Source organism: Perna viridis, chromosome 8 (assembly GCF_037379345.1).
Source record: "Perna viridis isolate PV_CMFRI_1.1 ecotype Kerala chromosome 8, ASM3737934v1, whole genome shotgun sequence".
Classification (NCBI taxonomy): domain Eukaryota; kingdom Metazoa; phylum Mollusca; class Bivalvia; order Mytilida; family Mytilidae; genus Perna; species Perna viridis.
Window position 1 is genome coordinate 53,146 of NC_142452.1, and position 18,964 is coordinate 72,109.

General features: G+C 34.5%; 1 protein-coding gene across 4 annotated transcripts; it reads left to right on the forward strand.

Moving 5' to 3' along the window:
- Positions 1-3,418: 3,418 nt before the first annotated feature.
- Positions 3,419-17,161, forward strand: LOC148608700 (uncharacterized). 4 transcript variants are annotated; one of them, XM_088596359.1, is made up of 5 exons: positions 3,490-3,567; positions 5,329-6,043; positions 7,140-7,274; positions 14,588-14,815; positions 15,867-17,161. In XM_088596359.1, the coding sequence occupies exons 3-5, from the start codon at positions 7,158-7,160 to the stop codon at positions 16,377-16,379; spliced, it is 858 nt and encodes a 285-aa protein (XP_088452485.1). In that variant the 5' UTR covers positions 3,490-3,567; positions 5,329-6,043; positions 7,140-7,157; the 3' UTR covers positions 16,380-17,161. The 4 variants fall into 4 exon arrangements, with proteins under 4 accessions (XP_088452484.1, XP_088452487.1, XP_088452485.1 ...); XM_088596358.1 differs by lacking the exon at positions 5,329-6,043 and having other exon boundaries at positions 3,419-3,567; XM_088596360.1 differs by lacking the exons at positions 3,490-3,567; positions 5,329-6,043 and adding an exon at positions 6,085-6,103.
- Positions 17,162-18,964: the final 1,803 nt, after the last annotated feature.

Genomic DNA, 18,964 nt, shown 5'->3' on the forward strand with positions numbered 1-18,964 from the left:
TGCGGAACAAAGTTATGTTGCTACAAGATTGAAGTCATCACCATAGATGTTTTATAGTCGTCATCATGAACTTGTGGATCATTCTGCACCATGAAAACTGATTTGTTCAAAGTGTCATAGTTTTCCTTTCCTCTTTCGCCTACCCCATACTTAACTTTTTATGAGAAATTCGGCGACTGTTTATAGAAAAGCTAATGACGCTTACCCTACCGGTGCATCTGGTCATGCTCCCAGTTTTTAGTGGAGTTACTCATTAACTTTTGTTACTTTTTATGTTTTTTTTTTTTTTTTTTTTTTTTTTTTGGGGGGGGGTGGGGGTTATTTTATGCTCTTTGTTGTTTTGTGTCTGTTATCAGTGTATTGATTTTGTTATAAGATTACAATCTTTTGATTTCCGCTATAATCTTGGTTCCATGGTTTCTCTTTTAAACCAGATGTTCATTTACTTTAGTTACTTTGTATGTCCTATTTGGTTCTTTTATGTCCTTTGTTTTGTATGTCTGTGTTCCATGTCTGGTATTTGCCCCTGGATTACATTCCTATGGTTTCCGCTAGCATCTTGGATAACTTGATCACTCTTTTGAATTCAGCCTTTCACATCTTTCACATCCTTACCATCATATGCTGCCTAGCTATGTTTAATTTGTGTTATCCTGTAGAGGTTTTTATCTAATTTAATTTGTTCTATATATGGTATGTGTTGGTCTTTAGGACCTTGGTTTTCATGTTTTCTTCTTATTTATTCTTAGTCTAGCTTTAACTGATATTTCAAATACTTTGTATATCTTGCGTAACATTTGGTAGTGAGCATGCAAAGTGAGAGCTGTATCGTCTGCGAAGTTGAGGTATTCCTGTTGTGTCCAGTGCGTCCGTTGGATGCTATTTCGCAAGCGATATGTTAATGTCTTCATTATCCAACCAACTGCCAAAAGAAAAAGAACGGGTGAAAGTAAGCAGCATTGTCGTACTCCAGTTTTGACATTAAATGGTTCTGTTAGCTGACCTCCATGGGTAACTGTACAGTTGAAGTTGAAGTTCATATGAACTTTTTATGTTGTTTACAGTATCACTGGAAACACCATGATGCCTACGTAAATTCCAAAATGAATGTATCATACAGAGAAGAGTTCCATTCAAAAGATTGTTCCAAATAACTTGAAATTTGGTCAGTGCAAGATGTACCTTTTCAAAAACCAGCTTGGTTATTTGGTCTACTCTTCGCTCGTTCTACTCAACAAGACCCTGCTGAAATCCTTTCCCGGGATTGTTTATGACATACTTCCTCTGTAATAATGGCTGTTACTAAATAAGGTTTTCTTTTTTTTGGAAATAATCTATGTTGTGAAGTGGCTCAAATTAAACGTCGATAAGAAAAATGAATGTTTGAAAGGTAGCCACGTTTAAAAGGTTAAAAAGAAAAAAGAAAATATAAATAAAACGTAAAAAAAACAAATTGATCTTCTTTCTTGGGACTGCCAAACCCTTTGGAATGAATGTCAAAACCCGTATTATTTAGTCAACATAACCCTGATTTAACGGATTTTCGTTTTAGCAGTTTTCATCATGAAATTGATACATATATCTCATAATGTTCAAGATCGATTTTTAAGGGCACCTTATCTCTGTGGAAGGGATGATCAGTTTTATCTTCAATACTTTTTGCCCCTGACGAAGGCCGTAAGGCCGAAAGTGGGGTCACATTAATCAATTTGTTTTTACGTTTTTTTCATATTCTATATGTATTTAGTTCTCTACTAATTTAAATACAACAAGTTGGTGATGTGAAGTCACATTTGTTCATCTCTTTACTCTTAACAATTAGTTTTCTGCAGATGGAAAATGGTCAATCTGATTTTCTGTGATGTGATCTTGTGAGAACAATATTGCTTTTTGGATATTTTTGTGAGCAAAATCGGTGCCTACAAACAATTGCCGCTTCATTACCTTTGTTGTTACTACAAACTTTTGTATTTAAATCGCAAATTAAGATGTTTACATAACTTGTAGAATTTTTGTCTATCAGGGATTTTATTTTTTTATATAAGGCACCATCTATTTAATCGTCACTATTGTTTGTTGGTGCATAGCATTGGATGATATTCAAATGGAACATATTTGTTTTTATTCTAAATATCTTTGATGATTCTAGGTACATGAGACTCCCACCCGATTAAAGCTGACTGTACCATATAGACAACATCAAGGCTACTCCTTGGGTATGTAGGTTGTTGTCTTCTTCGTGCCCTGAGTATAGCAACAACTCCTATCTAACTTCACTTGTCTTGATTTTGTACATCTTGTTTCGCATATCCCAAGAAAATTTTAAATTATATTGCACACATCCCTGCAGCTAATCTGGGAACACTCCCTGCCTCGTACATAGTTCTTACGTTCCATGTTGCTTGATTAGTTGGTCTGGTAGATCAGATTATCGGCCTCTTCGGCGTACTGTTTCTTCTATATGAACCTTCTTCCACAAAAACTGGAGTTTCTAGTATTCTTCTTATTTGCGTTTCTATAACTCATAAGGTTTTAGAACTAAGCCTCAAATGATGATATACACCTAGAGGTCGATGGAAAAAAACTCATGAACATACTATAAGACAAACACGACCACTTCTCATTCTGCATTTGCAACTTTGGCAACTACGCACACTTTTTAAACGGTGCTAAAGGTCTTACAACTAGACTTCTGGAACAGGGTCATTTGGCTATGAATTTTGAAGTTATTACTAGTGAGGTTTTAAGGTATGATGCTCTTTTGGATTGTTATAGTGTATCCATCTGCACCATGAGAACCGTGTCATAGTTTTGTTTCTTATTTCGCCTACTCCGGACTACACTCTTTATGGGAAATTCAGTGAGAATTGCTAGAAAACTAGAGGATTCTTACCCTGCCGGTATACCTGGTCCGTGCTCCCAGTGTTTAGTAGAGTCCGGGTTGCTCATTTTCTCCTGTTTTCCTGTACATGTTATGTTTGTTTATTACATTTTATTTAGTGTGTGTGTCTGCTAGTAATTGTAAAATGTAATTTTAAGGGGAATTATGGTCGAATTTGAAATAATCCTGAAGTACTGATTTCGACACAGTTGTAGCCGAACAGTGTACAGAGTACTGTCGCTGTAAACAAAATATCCGTGTCTACGGATATGACCGTGTTTTATGGATTCTTCAACGATATCAGTATAATAATATTTATTTAATAGTTTTGGCTACAATTATACCAGCCATGTAAGAGTAACGTTTTCATTGTCATTAGTTTAGTTGCTTTCTAATAGAATTTTACAATTTTCAATCAAGTACATCAATTAATTCATTTTGGCATATGGTAGGGGAAAATATACAAATTGTAGCAGATTCAAATTCAAGAAAATAAAAATATGAATGAAAATTCAAACAAAAAAATAAAATTTCTTATCTTTTTTTTACTGTATGGTTAAGTAATTATACAGAAAAAAATTAAAACGAGAAAAAAATAAATACAAGAATAAGAAAATATCGTATTTTAAAGCATTGAATCGAGACATATATATGTTCTTTTGTTTTCGGAGTATTTCCCTTTTCAGGTACGTTCAATTTTATTCAATTTTAATAGCTTGTAGAGAAAGTTTTGTTTAAGAAATAATTAATGGAAGTGGTTGATTTGTATTCATTTTAGCATGGGTTTGGCATTTATATCTCATTAAATACCTCACTGTCGCTCGGTGTTAAATAATAATCGAACATAAATGCCGTACCCATGTTAAAATGAGTACAAATCTGATATGACAAATACGGTATTTTTTGTGACAAAAATTTCCCTAGGCGTACAATCATAACGGCTGTTCCGTTTAAACTCACGTGTATGGAAGTTGGATTAATTAAGAAATAAACCACATATACAAGTAACCATCTTTTGAATAAGTATCAGTATCAGAGTAGTATTAGATAACCTCTCAGCCGTTGAATGATCGCGTAACCGTCTTTAAGTGAATGTTTTGTCTCGAAGCGACAGCGAAATAAATACAATACGCTAAAGGTTTCATATACAAGTGTATTCAATGTAAAACCCTATAAAAATCGAATTTCAAACAACAAGGATAACAACAATGTGCTCAAAGGTTGTATATTAAAACTGGTGAAAGGGGCAAATTTAGGATTTTTGTCCTTATTCACTTTGATTGATTGACTGATTGATTGATAATTGGGGTTTAACGACCGAGCAGCAATATTTTAGCTATATTCAGGCGATGAACTTGAAATGGATGATAAGATTAACATGAAATGATGATGATGATGGAACGAAAAAAAGGATAGGACACAAGAATAATAGGTTCGACAAATTTTGATTGCCACTAGAAAAGGGAGGGATGGGTAGGGTCGGGCAATTTAGCCTACTGTGGCGGAGCGCACATGTTCTTACTCTGTTGAATACCACAGCAGGGTTCTTTAATGCGGTTGGAACGTGATATATTTCCCAAGACGGAATACCTCTATGATTTACGGTCAGGTTTTCCGTATTATTGCCTGACAACCCCCGCATGTTACACGCCGGGGGTATTCCATTCCACCACCTGTGGCACACAACCCAGTTGCTCTGTGGGCAGAGCACCCTTGTCCCTGGCTAGGGTTCGAGTACCATTTTGTCGCCCTTTACGATCAGCTTAGCACTGCTGTGGGCCTGTTCTTTTGAGATCCGGACCCGCACGGGGCTATTCCCTTTGATGAGATTGGGTGTAACTGACCAAATACTTTTCTCAAGACATCCTCTGACTTCTTTGTTTGTTAATGGCATTGCTTATGAAGTTAAGAATGCTAGTTATGTTTGGTGCATCTCACTGAGTTAATTACGCAGATAGTTAAGGAGTCTTTTTTTTTTAAATTAGACTTGTGTGACAATTGGCAATTCCATTCCACCCTCCCTTAACTCCTAATTTACCGGTGCACCTGGTCCATGCTCCCAGTTCTTTTGTTAGTTTGTATGTATGATTTTAGTTACTTTATGTTATTTGTTGTGTATGTCTGTTTTCCATGTCTGGTCTTTGTCCCTGGATTACATTCTTTTGATTACCGCTATAGCCTTGGTTCCCTTGATTACTCTTTTAAACACATTTGATGTGTTCTGCATTGGATGACTGCACTAAGGCATGAGAAATTATGAAAATTTGTAGATTTGGACTATATATCTGTAGACAATACATAATCTGCAAGATGGCTTTATGTATCGAAGAAAATTGTTTTGAAAGGAAATTTATCAACGGGTATTGGCTATATTGTTCTTAGACTAACAGTGAACAGAAATCTTTGTGAATTATAAAGGGACAAATTCATCGATATACTTTTTTCAGAAACCAGAAGAACAACATAAATGCACACGGACCTAAAGTGCGTTTTTCAACAAACAATCGGCATTCCAATGAGAATAAATTGTGCTCTTCTACTTGATGATCTATTCCTTTTCTGACTGAGGCTGACTTTATATACTTTAAAGAAACATCGTTAAGATAGATCCTTTAATCTCAATTTCCGCTGAATAGATGAGTTACTATCGTTAAACAATCCTAGTTTCGGGGATTTGATACATCGTATCTACTCAAAAGAACTTGAGATAAGGAATACTACAAACACTGACACTGACGACCTACACTAAGCGATCGATGGTGAAGGAACACTATTGACCAAACTATACGCCAAACGCGATGATTTTTCATTCTTTATTCTTTTCATCTGAGGCAACATACCTTCAGCACTAACATAGGGAGTTTTTATATCAGAACTCATACGTTGTGCAAGAGCTTGCCGTAACTACACAGATTTTTTGTATCGCGCTAGACCTCTTACTATTAGGCTTCTGGAATAGGATCATTTTGTAATAAGATTAAAGGCATTACTATAGAAGTGTTATGGTCGTCATCATGAACTCGTTGATCCTTACGGGGTATCAATTTGCACCATGAAAACTGATTTGTTCAACGTATCATAGTTCATAGTTTTTCTATCCTGGAACTGACTTTTTATTAGCAACTCGGGGGTTACTAAAAGCAGAGGATACTTACCCTACCGGTAAGTCTGGTCCATGCTCCCAGTTATTAGTCCGAGTTGCTCATTTATTTAAGTTACTTGGTATGTATTATTTTGGTTATTTTATATTCTTTGTTTTGCGTAACTGTTATCAAAATCTGGTCTTTGCTATTAAATTACATTCTTTTGATTTCCGCTGGAATCTTGATTCCCTTGATTTCTTTTTTTAAACTAGATGAAAGTCATCCTGATAGAAAACAATGCATAGTTTACGAACAGATGCACATGTTATCGTCATTTACCATTTAAGTAACTATAAACGAATATAATGGGACTTTTTGACCACAGACGGTAGGAATTTCAAAAATATGAACATCTTCGTAATTGATCAAAACGTGTCTGTGGAACTCCTGGTAACGGGAAAATGAAAATATATTGATACATTATTTTTTTCTTTCGAAGGACTATGGTATTGTAACAACTGATTTCGTTTTGTAATATTGCTAATTTAAATTAAAATGGTTTGTGTTAAAGATACCTCACATTATTTCATTTTTAGAATAATACCACAGGAAAATAATTCGAACTGAACTTTCATTAATACAAGTTGATATGATATATAACAAGCCGTAGATCGTATTACTGTTTTGAATAGCAGAAGATCAACCTTTATGAATTAAATGGAATATAAACGGAACGTAACGCACCTGAAAATAAATTTCAAAAATCAATCACATTTATTAGGAAAACAAAAGTAGACAAAATGCATTTATATCGATTATTTGACTGAAATTTGTTTTCGTTATATTTTCATACAATCGTGAGAAGATATATTGGAAATCGAATTTGATTACATGGATATTTTAAATGAAACATTCGCCAACAATTTCTGGCTAATTATATGGCATGTAGAGATATCAAAATATGTCTTTCAAACATTTTACATATAAACTGTGACATAAAAATTCGCATGTAAATACAATAGCAAATACATAACAAAAAATATAAAATGACATGATTTTTTTATTTCGAAATAAATGGTTACTATTTGCACATAGTAATCAGTTACATCTTTGCATGTTTGTTTTTTAATATGTAACGAATATATAGTGATCACTTGGTCTTTGGACATTTATAGACCAAAAGTCAGACAACCATGAGCAAATACGAACTGTACGATAAAACATGCAGAAACTATGATAATGGAAGATGCGCAGCAGGCGTGGATATATTTGCCGGGTTACTTCAAGTACATCTCAAGAAAAAACTTAAGGTATTTATAAGTAGTCGTTTTTATTGCGATACAATTGGATTTATTATTCTGAATATGTTCATTTCAAGTAAAACTATGCGAAAGTTGAAACGCTATTGTCAAATAAAATACATACAACAACAACAAAGAAAATATACTGATATTGGTAAGGAATACTCTACCCAATCTTTTCTGTTCTACTTAACTTTATCAAAAGTTTTAAATATTTATTTACAAAACTTCTATGTGGTATTGTGTCCTTTTTAAAGCATTGATTGAACAGCTTTGTCAATGATTTAATCAAGAAGTTAAGACGACCTTAACTGCACTTCAAGAAACATGGATAAATAAATAATATTGGTGAAGCAAAACATTGGCTTACCAAAAAAGTGTGACGTCATGGAATTAACGCAAGTCGTCATATTTTCACATATTTAAATCAAGCTCACCATCCATTTGTCAATTCAAAAGTCCGGATCCTTGAGAAAAAATATACCACCACACGAATCATTCAACTCTCTATCTTGAACTGGTGCCTTAGGAACATAAGGTAGGCCAAAGACTTTGTTGGGCATACTTGTTGGAACAAATTGTTTACTCTTGACTTTTTTGTCTCTAAACTCGTATGAAGCTGTGTTTACGATGGCTATTATAGAAAAGAAACATAAGTTTCTTGCCAAGTCTTTTTATTTATATTTCTGATATGAAACAAAGAATTATCAATGAATAATCCGAATTCCAAGGGTTACTTTTCTATTATTTTGACTATCTTCACCTTCGAGTTCATTTTATCATCCATTTCATGTTCATCGCCTGAATATAGCTGAAGTGTAGCTGCTCGGCCGTTAAACCCCAACAATCAATCAATCAATCACCTTGGAGATCAGCGAAATCACATTTAAAATTACTATTTGTTAAAGTTTATATACATGTTGCACTAAAAATGAATGAATTTCTATGTACAGCTAAGAATCCATATTTGTTAAAAATGTGACGTGTGATATATATATATATACAGTGCTCCAATAAAATAGCGTATTCACACACACACACACACACACACACACACACACACACACACACACACAGAAATATATATTCCTGGCTTTCATGAATTTGATTCTTTACTAAAATAGTTATACGGTAATTAAATTATAAAAGTAAAATGTTCTAAACAGATGAGAGGAGGATCCCATTTTATCCTTCCTACACTAGAGAAAGTAGATTTTGACTTAAGAATTGGCTTAATAATATTTTATTTCTTTTTATTACTATATGGTTAAAAGGTAAAATAGATGTATTTGCTTTTGTGCGTAATAAATTGTAAAAACAACTTTGTCCTATCTCTTGCTGGCCTTTGTATGCTCTATTATCTTGTATATAGCTCTATGGAGGTTGTATAACAGCCCCCTAGAGAGTGATTTTCTAGATCACTCAGCTCTCTTAGTTGTGTTGATATAGAGTTTTTATGTGGCTTTTTTCTCCCAATTAGAACTGAACTTTCCAAAATGATTTTATTTTTTTTAATCAGTATCCAAAGTTGAAACCATCGTTTGTTTAATCCTGTAGTATTCTGTGGTTATGCTTATTTGTGCGTTCTTCCCTGCATCTTCCAGACTTGTTGTCCTTTTGTTCAGTTTGACGTCAAGCAATACATTTCTCTGTTGATACTTTCTATTTTGCGCTCAGAATTTAACACTACTACACACCATGTAAAATTTTGAAGTCTTAGATACAGTTGTTACATTTGACAGCGCTGCCCCGTGCAGGTCCGGGTGTCAAAAGAATAGGCCTGCAGGACCGCTAAGCTTGTCGTATAAGGCGACTAAATAGCGCACAGAAACCTAGCCAGGGGCTAAGCGCTCAGAGCAACTGGGATGTGTGCCCAGGTGGTGGAATGGGGTACCCCTGGCGTATTACATGTTGGGGTTGTTAAGGCTATAATACCGAAAACTTGACCGCAAACCATAGTGATGCCACTTTCTTCACACGTGAAAGAATCCTTCTGTGGTAATCGATAGGAGTAGGGACCTTTGCGCTCCGCCACACGAGGCTAAATTACCCGACCCTCCCTTTTTCAAGTGGCAATCAATATTTGTTGACCTTAGTATCCTTGAGTCCCATCCCATGTTTTCATCATCATCATTTCATGTTCATTTTATCATCCATTTTATGTTCATCGTCTGAATAAAGCTAAAATATGACTGCTCGTGCGTTAAACCCCAATAACCAATCAATCATGAGACTGCGGTTATGTGCATTTTATCGATGATACTTTCATGTCTAACTCTGATATTGTTCGAGTTGGTTAATTTCTGTTTTTAATATTGTTTCTATAATTGTACATGGTACTGAGGTTATCCCTCTATGCTTTTTGTCTCAATTACGCTTCCTTTCTTCCTAAATACTGAGTTGAGTAATCCTTTTTTATACAGTTTGGCAGCCCTCCTATTTCAAACATGTATGATATCAGTTCTTGAAACAGTTCTAACAAATGTGATCCTCCTTAAAAGAAATGATCTATCGTTAAATGGAATATATCTACAGATTTTCCTCTTTTAATGCCTACCATCGCTTTTTGAATTTCCTCAGTAGTTCGATTCTGTGTCACCTCCAAAAATAACATCTTGTGTTTGCATATATTTTTGTACAATTTCATAAAGTTGACCCGAACGTTCTTTAAATTTGTTTATGTCATAGCATCCTTTTTTTTTTAGAGATGTGCAGATACCATATGGAGTTGTTTCGGAAAACTGATTAACAACTCTTGGTTTTTTCACATGATTAATATGTTTTTCCCATTATACTGCAACTCCTCCATACCTCATAGTACTTACGATAGATGAAAATTATTGAGCATATCTACTGCTTTTGCAATATATATATATATATATATAAAGTTATCTCCTATTTTAATTTTGCGAAGTTGAAAATCTTAAAACCAATGATCTTAGATAAGTAGAATGTTGTTTTCGTAAATATCAAGTCACTTTTCTGGAACAATATTATAGAAGTCATCAAACTCTGCCGCCAGACAAATTTTCAAGTGGATAGCTACTAAGATTGATTAGATGGTCCTATATTATGACCTATGCCCCTTTTTGACCGAAGCACCCCATCTTTTAATTTTTTGTGAAGTGAACATCTGTAGGTTAACATTCCAAAATATTTGAATTCAGCATACAATTTTAAGCTTAAATATTAACTTTCATAAAATTCTAATGATATTTACACAATTTTCCAAGAAGGTACCTTACTTTGTATGGCGGTCATTTTATAATGTTGGCCATCTGATAAAATCTGAAATGTGCATTCAATCACATGTAGATGGTTTTATAAAACTCGTTGAAATTTGTTGAAGATATCATAAGTAATTTTTCCTACATAAAAAAAAAATCTGAAAAATCATAAAAAAGGCGATTTTTTTTTGTTTTTTGCTACCATGGTAACACAAAGCATCACGATTCACTTTTTTACATAATGTTGTAGAGATCATCAAACTCTACAACCACACCAAATGTCAAGTTCCTGGCCACCTTGGTTTCCCAGATGTCCTAAATTACGACCTATCCCACTTTTCTTCCAAAGCGCCCCTCCTTTAAAAAGGTTTTTACGTCATGCACATCTGTGGGGTGAGGCCCAACTTCGCAGCAAGTTTCGTTTAAATTCCTCTAGTAGATTCCCAGAAAACGCGCGGACAAGTTCACCGGTAACAAAATAATAATACAGAAGAAACAGTACAAAAACAATAAGTCCCCGACACTTCGTGTTTGGGGGCTTGATAATAATAATAATAGAAAGAAACAATTAAAATTTACGTTTCAATGAAACGTGCAAAAGTCGCCTCCCGTTTCCCTGTCTATCTTTTGAGAAACATATTATCAATTGATCTTTTCATTACTAATCGGGGCAGCGTAAAGAACATGGATATTAAATTTCATCGAAATCAAACAACTTTAATTTTTTTAGCGGTCGATACGTAGTTAAAAGTATTGATTGAGCCGCAGATTTGTAATCGTGGCGTCTTAAAAACTCATCAAAATCTGAAAACTTTGAATTTTCGGTCGCACTGGCGGCCATTTTAAATATGACGGCCGACCCGTAGCTCCAATTGCTAATTGTGCCACAGATTATTAATCGAGCGGCTCAGAGAACCTAAGGATTAATTTTTTTTTATCAAAATCTGACAAGTTTGAATATTTGACCGCGTTGGCGACCATTTTGAAAATTGCACCCGAGATGCACGTGATTAAATTTCGTGATTTTGGATAATTAAACTTTCTGTGCACAACAAGTTTTGTAAAATTCTGAACAGCAGTTTTCGAGATATATGACGTTCAAATTTCCGGTGTAAAAAAATGGGTACATCCAGTCCGCCGGCCATTTTGAAAAAAAATTGGAGTTTTGTATCTTTCGAAGAGCAGTTCTAACTTCCTGTGAAGTTTCATCTCAATCAGATTTTTGAAAAAAAGCGCGGACAACCATTTTTATGACATGAGAATTAAAATAATAATAATAATAATAATAAAAATTCACGTTTCCACGAAGTCGCCTCCCGTTTCCTTGTCTGTCTTTTGAGAAACTTATTGTCAATTGACAGTCTTTTCATTACTAATCGGGGCAGCGTTAAAAACGTGGATATCAACGGAACCGAACAACTTTGAATCTTTGATCGCGGTGGCGGCCATTTTGAAAAAGGTGTACGATATGTAGTTCAAATTATCGATGTAGCCGCAAATTCTTAACAGGATGACTTCAAGAACCTAGATATCAATTTTCATCAAAATCGGAGAAATTAAAATTTTCGAGCGCGGTGGCGGCCATTTTCAAAATGGCGGTTGATACATAGCTCAAATTGCCGATTGAGCAACATATTGCTTATCTGGGGATTCAAATAATCTTGATATCAATTTTCATCAAATCGGACAAACTTGAATTTTCAACCGCGTTGGCGGCCATTTTAATATTGTATTTCTTACTACAAATTGGGCCGCATATGATTAATTGGAACGGCTCAGAGAACCTAAATATCGATTTTTATCGAAATTGGACAAATGTGAATTTTTGACCGCGTCATTGAACATTCATTTGATTTTAGGGAGATCTAGCTACGCGTGTAGTCGCGTGCTTACTTGTGTGTTGTTTATACATGCAGGAACAGTATAAATACCATAATTCAGTTCCTATCTTATTGTTGAAATGTATTATAAATAATACTTAAAACGCACATTTGTTATCAATATATATTATATCTCAAATCTCGAGATATAATGTGGGGCGATCGCCTTGCCATTGGACGTTTTAAAAGTGACATAACAAGTAAACTGACTTTCAGCGGAATTTTAAAATTTGCATTAGGTCGTTGAAAGGGGTAAAATATCCCGTGTTTCATAAAACAAAATGTGCTTTATTCCATACAACACAACAAATTAACTACAAAATCTTTCAAAATATGGCCCCTATTGAAAACTTTGAATTTTGAATAAATTATTTGTTTATGAAACGCAAGCTAGCCTGTGTGCATCCGAACGACTTTCGGATAGATAAATGACTAATTCCAGACTATGACTAAATATCTGTGACTTAAATATCCATTTTGCATTTACTTTCGCAGTGGCTGAGCCGGAAGGAGTCCGGGGTTTGGAGACCATTTTCATTGGAAAGTCTGCTAACTTTATGCATTATTACGACAAACAAGCTATTTATAGCTTTGTATCCAGCTTTTTCTCCACCCTCCCTATTTTTAATCACGAAGCGTCACTGCTGTCGCATTTATCTGCTTATCGGAAGAACTACACAAAATATGAAATTTAATATTTTTAATCTCTAATAAAGCTATGAACTGTGAAATAGATATGAATGGTTCCATGATTTTCATCTGTACTAATTATAAATAATTTTCTCCGTCCTTCACGGTCTGTCACATAAGGTTCTGATAGGGCGTGTTTCGTTGAGTTACGTTCGTTTACGGTAAGTTCCGTCAAAATAGTGGAAATCACTATTAAAAATAATTGAATTTTCCTGTTATTTATAGCGTAAAATGATGTTCTCTCAGTTACCCATTGCTACATAAGCATTTGAAATCAGTTTCTACGGCGCAATATTTTAAAGTGTACTTTTTTCTTAGAATAGAGAACGTTAAATTAAAATTCCAATACGGCCAATGGAAAGCCCTTGTGGTGACCTATTTACAAGCAAAGTATGGATACTGTACGAATTTTGTGATTTTTTGGACGATTTATTACGATGTTTGGACGGCGGCCGTGGTAAAATTTTCAATACGTTTGTTGGTCCAACTTTCGACTAAGTTTGGTTTCAATCCATTCAGCAGATGTACGGACAAGATGATGGTTAGAACAAAGACGAATCTTTAAACAGAAGTAAAAACAAAACGTTCCCCACGTCGAAGATAGGAAATTAAAATAAGTGATACTGTATTTGTAAGCACAACACAAAAATCGCTAAAACTCGCAAATGGTCAGACTCAGCAAAATTATGAGGCCGTCATTTAATTTAGAATGTATTATTTATATTAATTTTCACCAAAATACATTTTTAAACTTTGTAAATTTTGACGGCCATTTTGAAAAAAAGTGGCCTACTGACTAAATCTGACAACCATAGAACTGAATAAAGCCAAGTTTACAAATACTGGATTGCAATCTTTTGATTACCGCTATAATCTTGGTTTTCTTGATTACTCTTTTACCTTAAATATCATTTTTTATTGAAATCGAACAATGTTGAAATTCTGCTTTTTTTGGTGTTCATTTTTAAATGAAAACGCCTGAGATGTTAGATTGATTAATTTGTGATTAACGTTCAGCCAGTAATATTTCAGTTCAATCCGGGCTATGAACTTGTATGATATGATAAAATGAACATGAATGATGATGAAATGAAAAATGGGATCTGACACAGTGATAATATTTTGGATTGCCACTTGAAATAGGAAATGGCAGGTGGAATAGGGCAATCTAGCCTCCTGTGGCGAAACTCAGTTTCCTTCTCCTGTTAAATTTCACAGCAGGGCTCTTTAACGTGCAAGAAACGTTCCTTGAATGATTTGCGGTCAGATTTTCCGTATGATGATCTGACGACCCCATCATGTAGCAGGGTACCCCCATTCAACCACATTGGTCACACAACCCAGTTGCTCAGTTGGCAGAGCACCCCAGTTGGTGTCCAGGGTATTGAGCGCTATTGTAGGCTTATTCATTTGACACTGTGAAATTAGCAAGTCAAGAATAGCTATTTGACTTATTTTACAGTTTTTTTTTTACTTTTAGGGTTTTTTTGGCGGCCATTTTAATATTTTAAAAGTATTATTTCAGGATATACATATTCTTGATGCCGGATGCGGAACTGGAAATTACACCATTGCAATGCTTAGGCATGGGGTAGGGAAAGTATCAATGATGGATGCTTCTACTGGAATGTTAAAGAAGGCAAAAGAAAAATTAGTTGAAAACTGTATGGAGGCAAATGTTGATGTAAAACAAGCTTTTCTCCCGTCTATGCCCTATGCCGACGAATCATTTGATGCCGTTATGATAAATCAGGTATCTGTGCGTTTCAATATCAATTATCCGTATTATATATGTCTTTACAGAAGTAATAAAGAATAAACTATATTAAAATGTTTATTTTAAGGGCATTTAAGCCGAATTGACACTTGCAAATCATACCGGAATTAGTTGGATTCCGCACACTTCCATTACTGAATAATATATTGGCTATTTGTTCGGTTTGCCTTTTTATTTTTTTTTAAGTTTGCCCGCGTCAGTCTTAATTCTCAATCTGTTTCATAACTATTAAGTAATCACTGTAATACAAAAAAGTTCATAAGTACGGAAATTTGTAGAAAAAAAAACTCATTTGATATGAATCTGCATGTAAAGCTTGGATCGGCTTTATACAAGAAACGATCGGGTCAGTTTGAAGTAGACATGCGCCAATGATCTGCGTAGGGATACCCTTTTTTGATTGCAAGAGAAATTACTTTTTGCTATAACGCTGCAATGACCGGCAAATTTGTACTTGTAACCGTTAATGTAAACAACATGTGATGTAATATCATCACCTAAACCATGATTGGAAATATTTCCCTTTTTTGCAATTTTTTCTTTGGATTTTCTTTTTTCATAATAGAAACAATTGTCCCTGTTTTCTATCCCTCTGAATACCTTAAAATTACAGTTCCTCAGTCTTTTTGCATGATTTAGGCATATATTGCATAGAAATCATTTAATTAGAATTGTGCTACTATTTGTAATTTGCTCTTTAGCAGAAAGATTTTTCATTGCCCCGTGCAGGTCCGGGTGTTAAAAGAATAGGCCTGCAGCAGCGCTAAGCTTGTCGTATAAGGCGACTAAATAGTGCTCAGAAACCTAGCCGGGGGCTAGGCGCTCTGCCCACAGAGCAACTGGGATGTGTGCCCCAGGTGGTGGAATGGGGTACCCCTGGCGTGTTACATGCTGGGGTTGTCAGGCTATAATACGGAAAACCTGACCGCAAACCATAGTGGTGCACCGTGTTGGGAAGGATGCCACGTTCCTTGCACGTTAAAGAACCCTTTTGTCGATCCTATTATCCTTGTTCTATTTCATTCAGGTTTTACATCATTTACAAAAGACGCCTAATGGTGAAACATTCAAGGAATGGCAAGATACAATTCTTGAGGCTAAACGAATCCTTAAACCGTCAGGAATACTTTTGATAAATGAATCAACACAGGAACAGATGTCTAATGCTGTCTGGTATATGTGCCTTCACAAGAATGTGATGCTAAAACATAGACTTAGGTTTCCGCCGGCAAAGAAAATGCGAATGATTCTAGAGGAATCTAACTTTAACGTAATCAACTTTGTAAGTGTGTTAGGAAACGATATGTTCCCACATTACAAAAACCTAGAAGGCCCTTTGGATAAAACATACCGTGATTCTGACTCGTTTTGGGCACACGCAACTGAGAAAGAAGTGGAAGAAATAATGACTCGTGTGCTTAAAATGAAAGAAGCGGGAACGCTTACAAGATTTTTTGAAGAAAATGATAAAACCGATGAAATCGGATATTTTTGTATTATAGCTGCTGTAAAAAATATTAGTAGTATAGCGTCTGTTTAAAGAACTTGGTAAATATGTAAAGGTGTTTTATGTAGGAAATGGAATGTTGCTTATATCCTACCAACGGTCTTGTAATACAATCGATTTTATGAAGTTTGTTTTTAGTAGAAAGCAAAATAAAGTCTAAATATGCTTTTTTCCTTTGAAATCTTTGCAACCAAACATAACATAAAAGGTATTATTAACAAATGTGTTTAAATACAATAGACATTGACCGGTTTATCGAGAATCATCTTACAACTGTTACTTTCGCAAAAAAAAAAAAACAAAACAAAACAACAACAACAACAACAACACAAAATGTGGTCTTTATACAGAATTTTCTTGTCTTGATATCTTAATATGAATTTCAGTGATCTTTATACGGAAGTTATAGGTCTGAATATAGATTTTAGTTGTTTTAGTTGTATTATGTTATCAAACGACGTGCATACCTAGATATCAAACTGTCCGAAGTATACTATTTTCTGTCCAAACAAACGTGCCCCATATCTGTTTTTTACATTGAATACTAAATCATGTTTACTGAAAGTTGACGAAGACCATCTTTTTACTATTTTACCCGAACTTTTTTAATTAGAATGTTTAAAGTGAAATCAAATTTCTGTTTTGCCTTTGAATTTTCTATGTATATGTGATTTCTAACCGTGATGTTTCTAAGAACAATCTCTTATCAAACAAACGTCGTATGCAGATCACTATACGAAAGAATCACCTATTTGTAATATTTGAAAATTATAAACTGTATAGAGCCTAATTTTTCATTAAAAGATTGCAACATCTTTTACTGCATGTATTTTGCTAACTGCGGAATCTACTTATAATACAATGTGACAAGATTTCCATAGTAACACATCAAGGTGGGACGTCACTAAATATTTATATAGCTTATATTTTTATCAGATTGTGTATGTGCGTTCATATCATCGAATTACATAATAATATCATCATTTTGATAGGGCTTTTGGGCCACCTAAGGAAGATATCCATCATTTGAAACACAGATTGTAGGGATCATTTTAAAAAATATAGTAGAAAGTAACAAATAATGTTTCAAAATTTGACTTCAACACCTGACCTGATATTGACAAATTTGGCGCCCGATTCTCTTACCGGTGCACCTGGTCCATGCTCCCAGTTTTTAGTGGAGTCCGAGTTGGTTGCTCATTTACTTTTGTTACTTTGTATGTATAATTTTAGTTACTTTATGTTCCTTGTTGTGTATGTCTGTTTTCAATGTCTGGGCTTTGTCCCTGGATTACATTCTTTTGATTACCGCTATAGCCTTGGTTCCCTTGATTACTCTTTCAATCAACATGAACGTTAACTCTATCCGACATTTCAACCATTGTTTTCAGAAAAAAATGACTCATTGCTCTCTGGTAGACAATACTACCTCTGGCATGTAAACTTAAGACAGCGTTTTATACCTACTGGGACAATTATGAACGACCCTGGCGATATACAAAAGGAACAACATTGTTTTGCAGACAACAATATATATGCTGACAATTATCACCAAACAAATATCGACATTAAAAAGTATTGAAGGTCAAAGAAATATATATTTACTACATATTGATTGACCTCAAACCTAGACGTTTGTTAAGGCAGAATTCCCCCTGCCAATGCAACTGGTCGATATGCTCTAACTTTTTAGCTCGTCTTGCTCGTTTGATTTTGTTTTTGTGTGCGTATAATTTTGGGTTATCTAATGTCCTTTGTTTTGCGTCTCTGCTTTCCTTTTCTAGTCTTTTATCTGCGTTTTTATTATTTTGTTAAAACTTATTATTTTCATATAGGTCCATATTCAAAAAACAGTCAAGTTCAGACCCCCCTTTTTAGCCTTAACACAAGGGAGACTCTTGATAATCTAAATTCTGCTTACTGATACAACCAAATGCACAAAATTAAAGTTCTTGTTTACACAAGGTAAAATGGAGTCAAAATTTTGTGAATTGATCATTATCCTAATGAAAAAGAACTTAGTTACCAAAATGCTGATTTTCAGTCCATTTGGTACTATTAATGAACTGGTAGTAACAAAAGGAGAAATATCTCACAGTCATAAATAGATATTTTGCAAGAACAGTGAAAAAAACATACACAGAAATCTTCAACGTTTCTACTTACTTCACACATTATTGAAGATAATTCACTTTTTATTTGTCATTACCACCATTTCTTTATTAGCCGCATTAGAATTTGAGAGGAAGTACCATTGGAAATGGTCATTAATGGGATAAAAAATGTTTTATTGTTCAGTTTTCTCTTTTAATCAATCATCAAATTATTTTATGAATTCAAAATTTTATAGAAAGCAGAGGCGGCGGTGGACCCGACCCTTCCCTTAAAATCGAAGAATTAATTATACCGTGAAAATTCAAATTCACTGAAGTGGCCTCCCTTTCCACCGCTATTAGGTTATTCATTAAACTTATCATGATATAATCAAAACAAGCATTACATTTATGTCATTTTTATAGCATTTTACTCTGTGAATATTCGGTTATAGTTTTGAGGATATTAGTTTTAGAAATAACGCATAAAGCCAGACCATCACATTCATACCAAAGGTATCGTCC

Coding starts and splice junctions, on each gene's coding strand:
- LOC148608700 (XM_088596358.1), top strand. CDS start 7,158: ATGAGCAAATACGAACTGTACGATAAAACATGCAGAAACTATGATAAT. Junction 7,275..14,587: donor ATCTCAAGAAAAAACTTAAG/GTATTTATAAGT, acceptor GTATTATTTCAG/GATATACATATTCTTGATGC. Junction 14,816..15,866: donor ATGCCGTTATGATAAATCAG/GTATCTGTGCGT, acceptor TATTTCATTCAG/GTTTTACATCATTTACAAAA.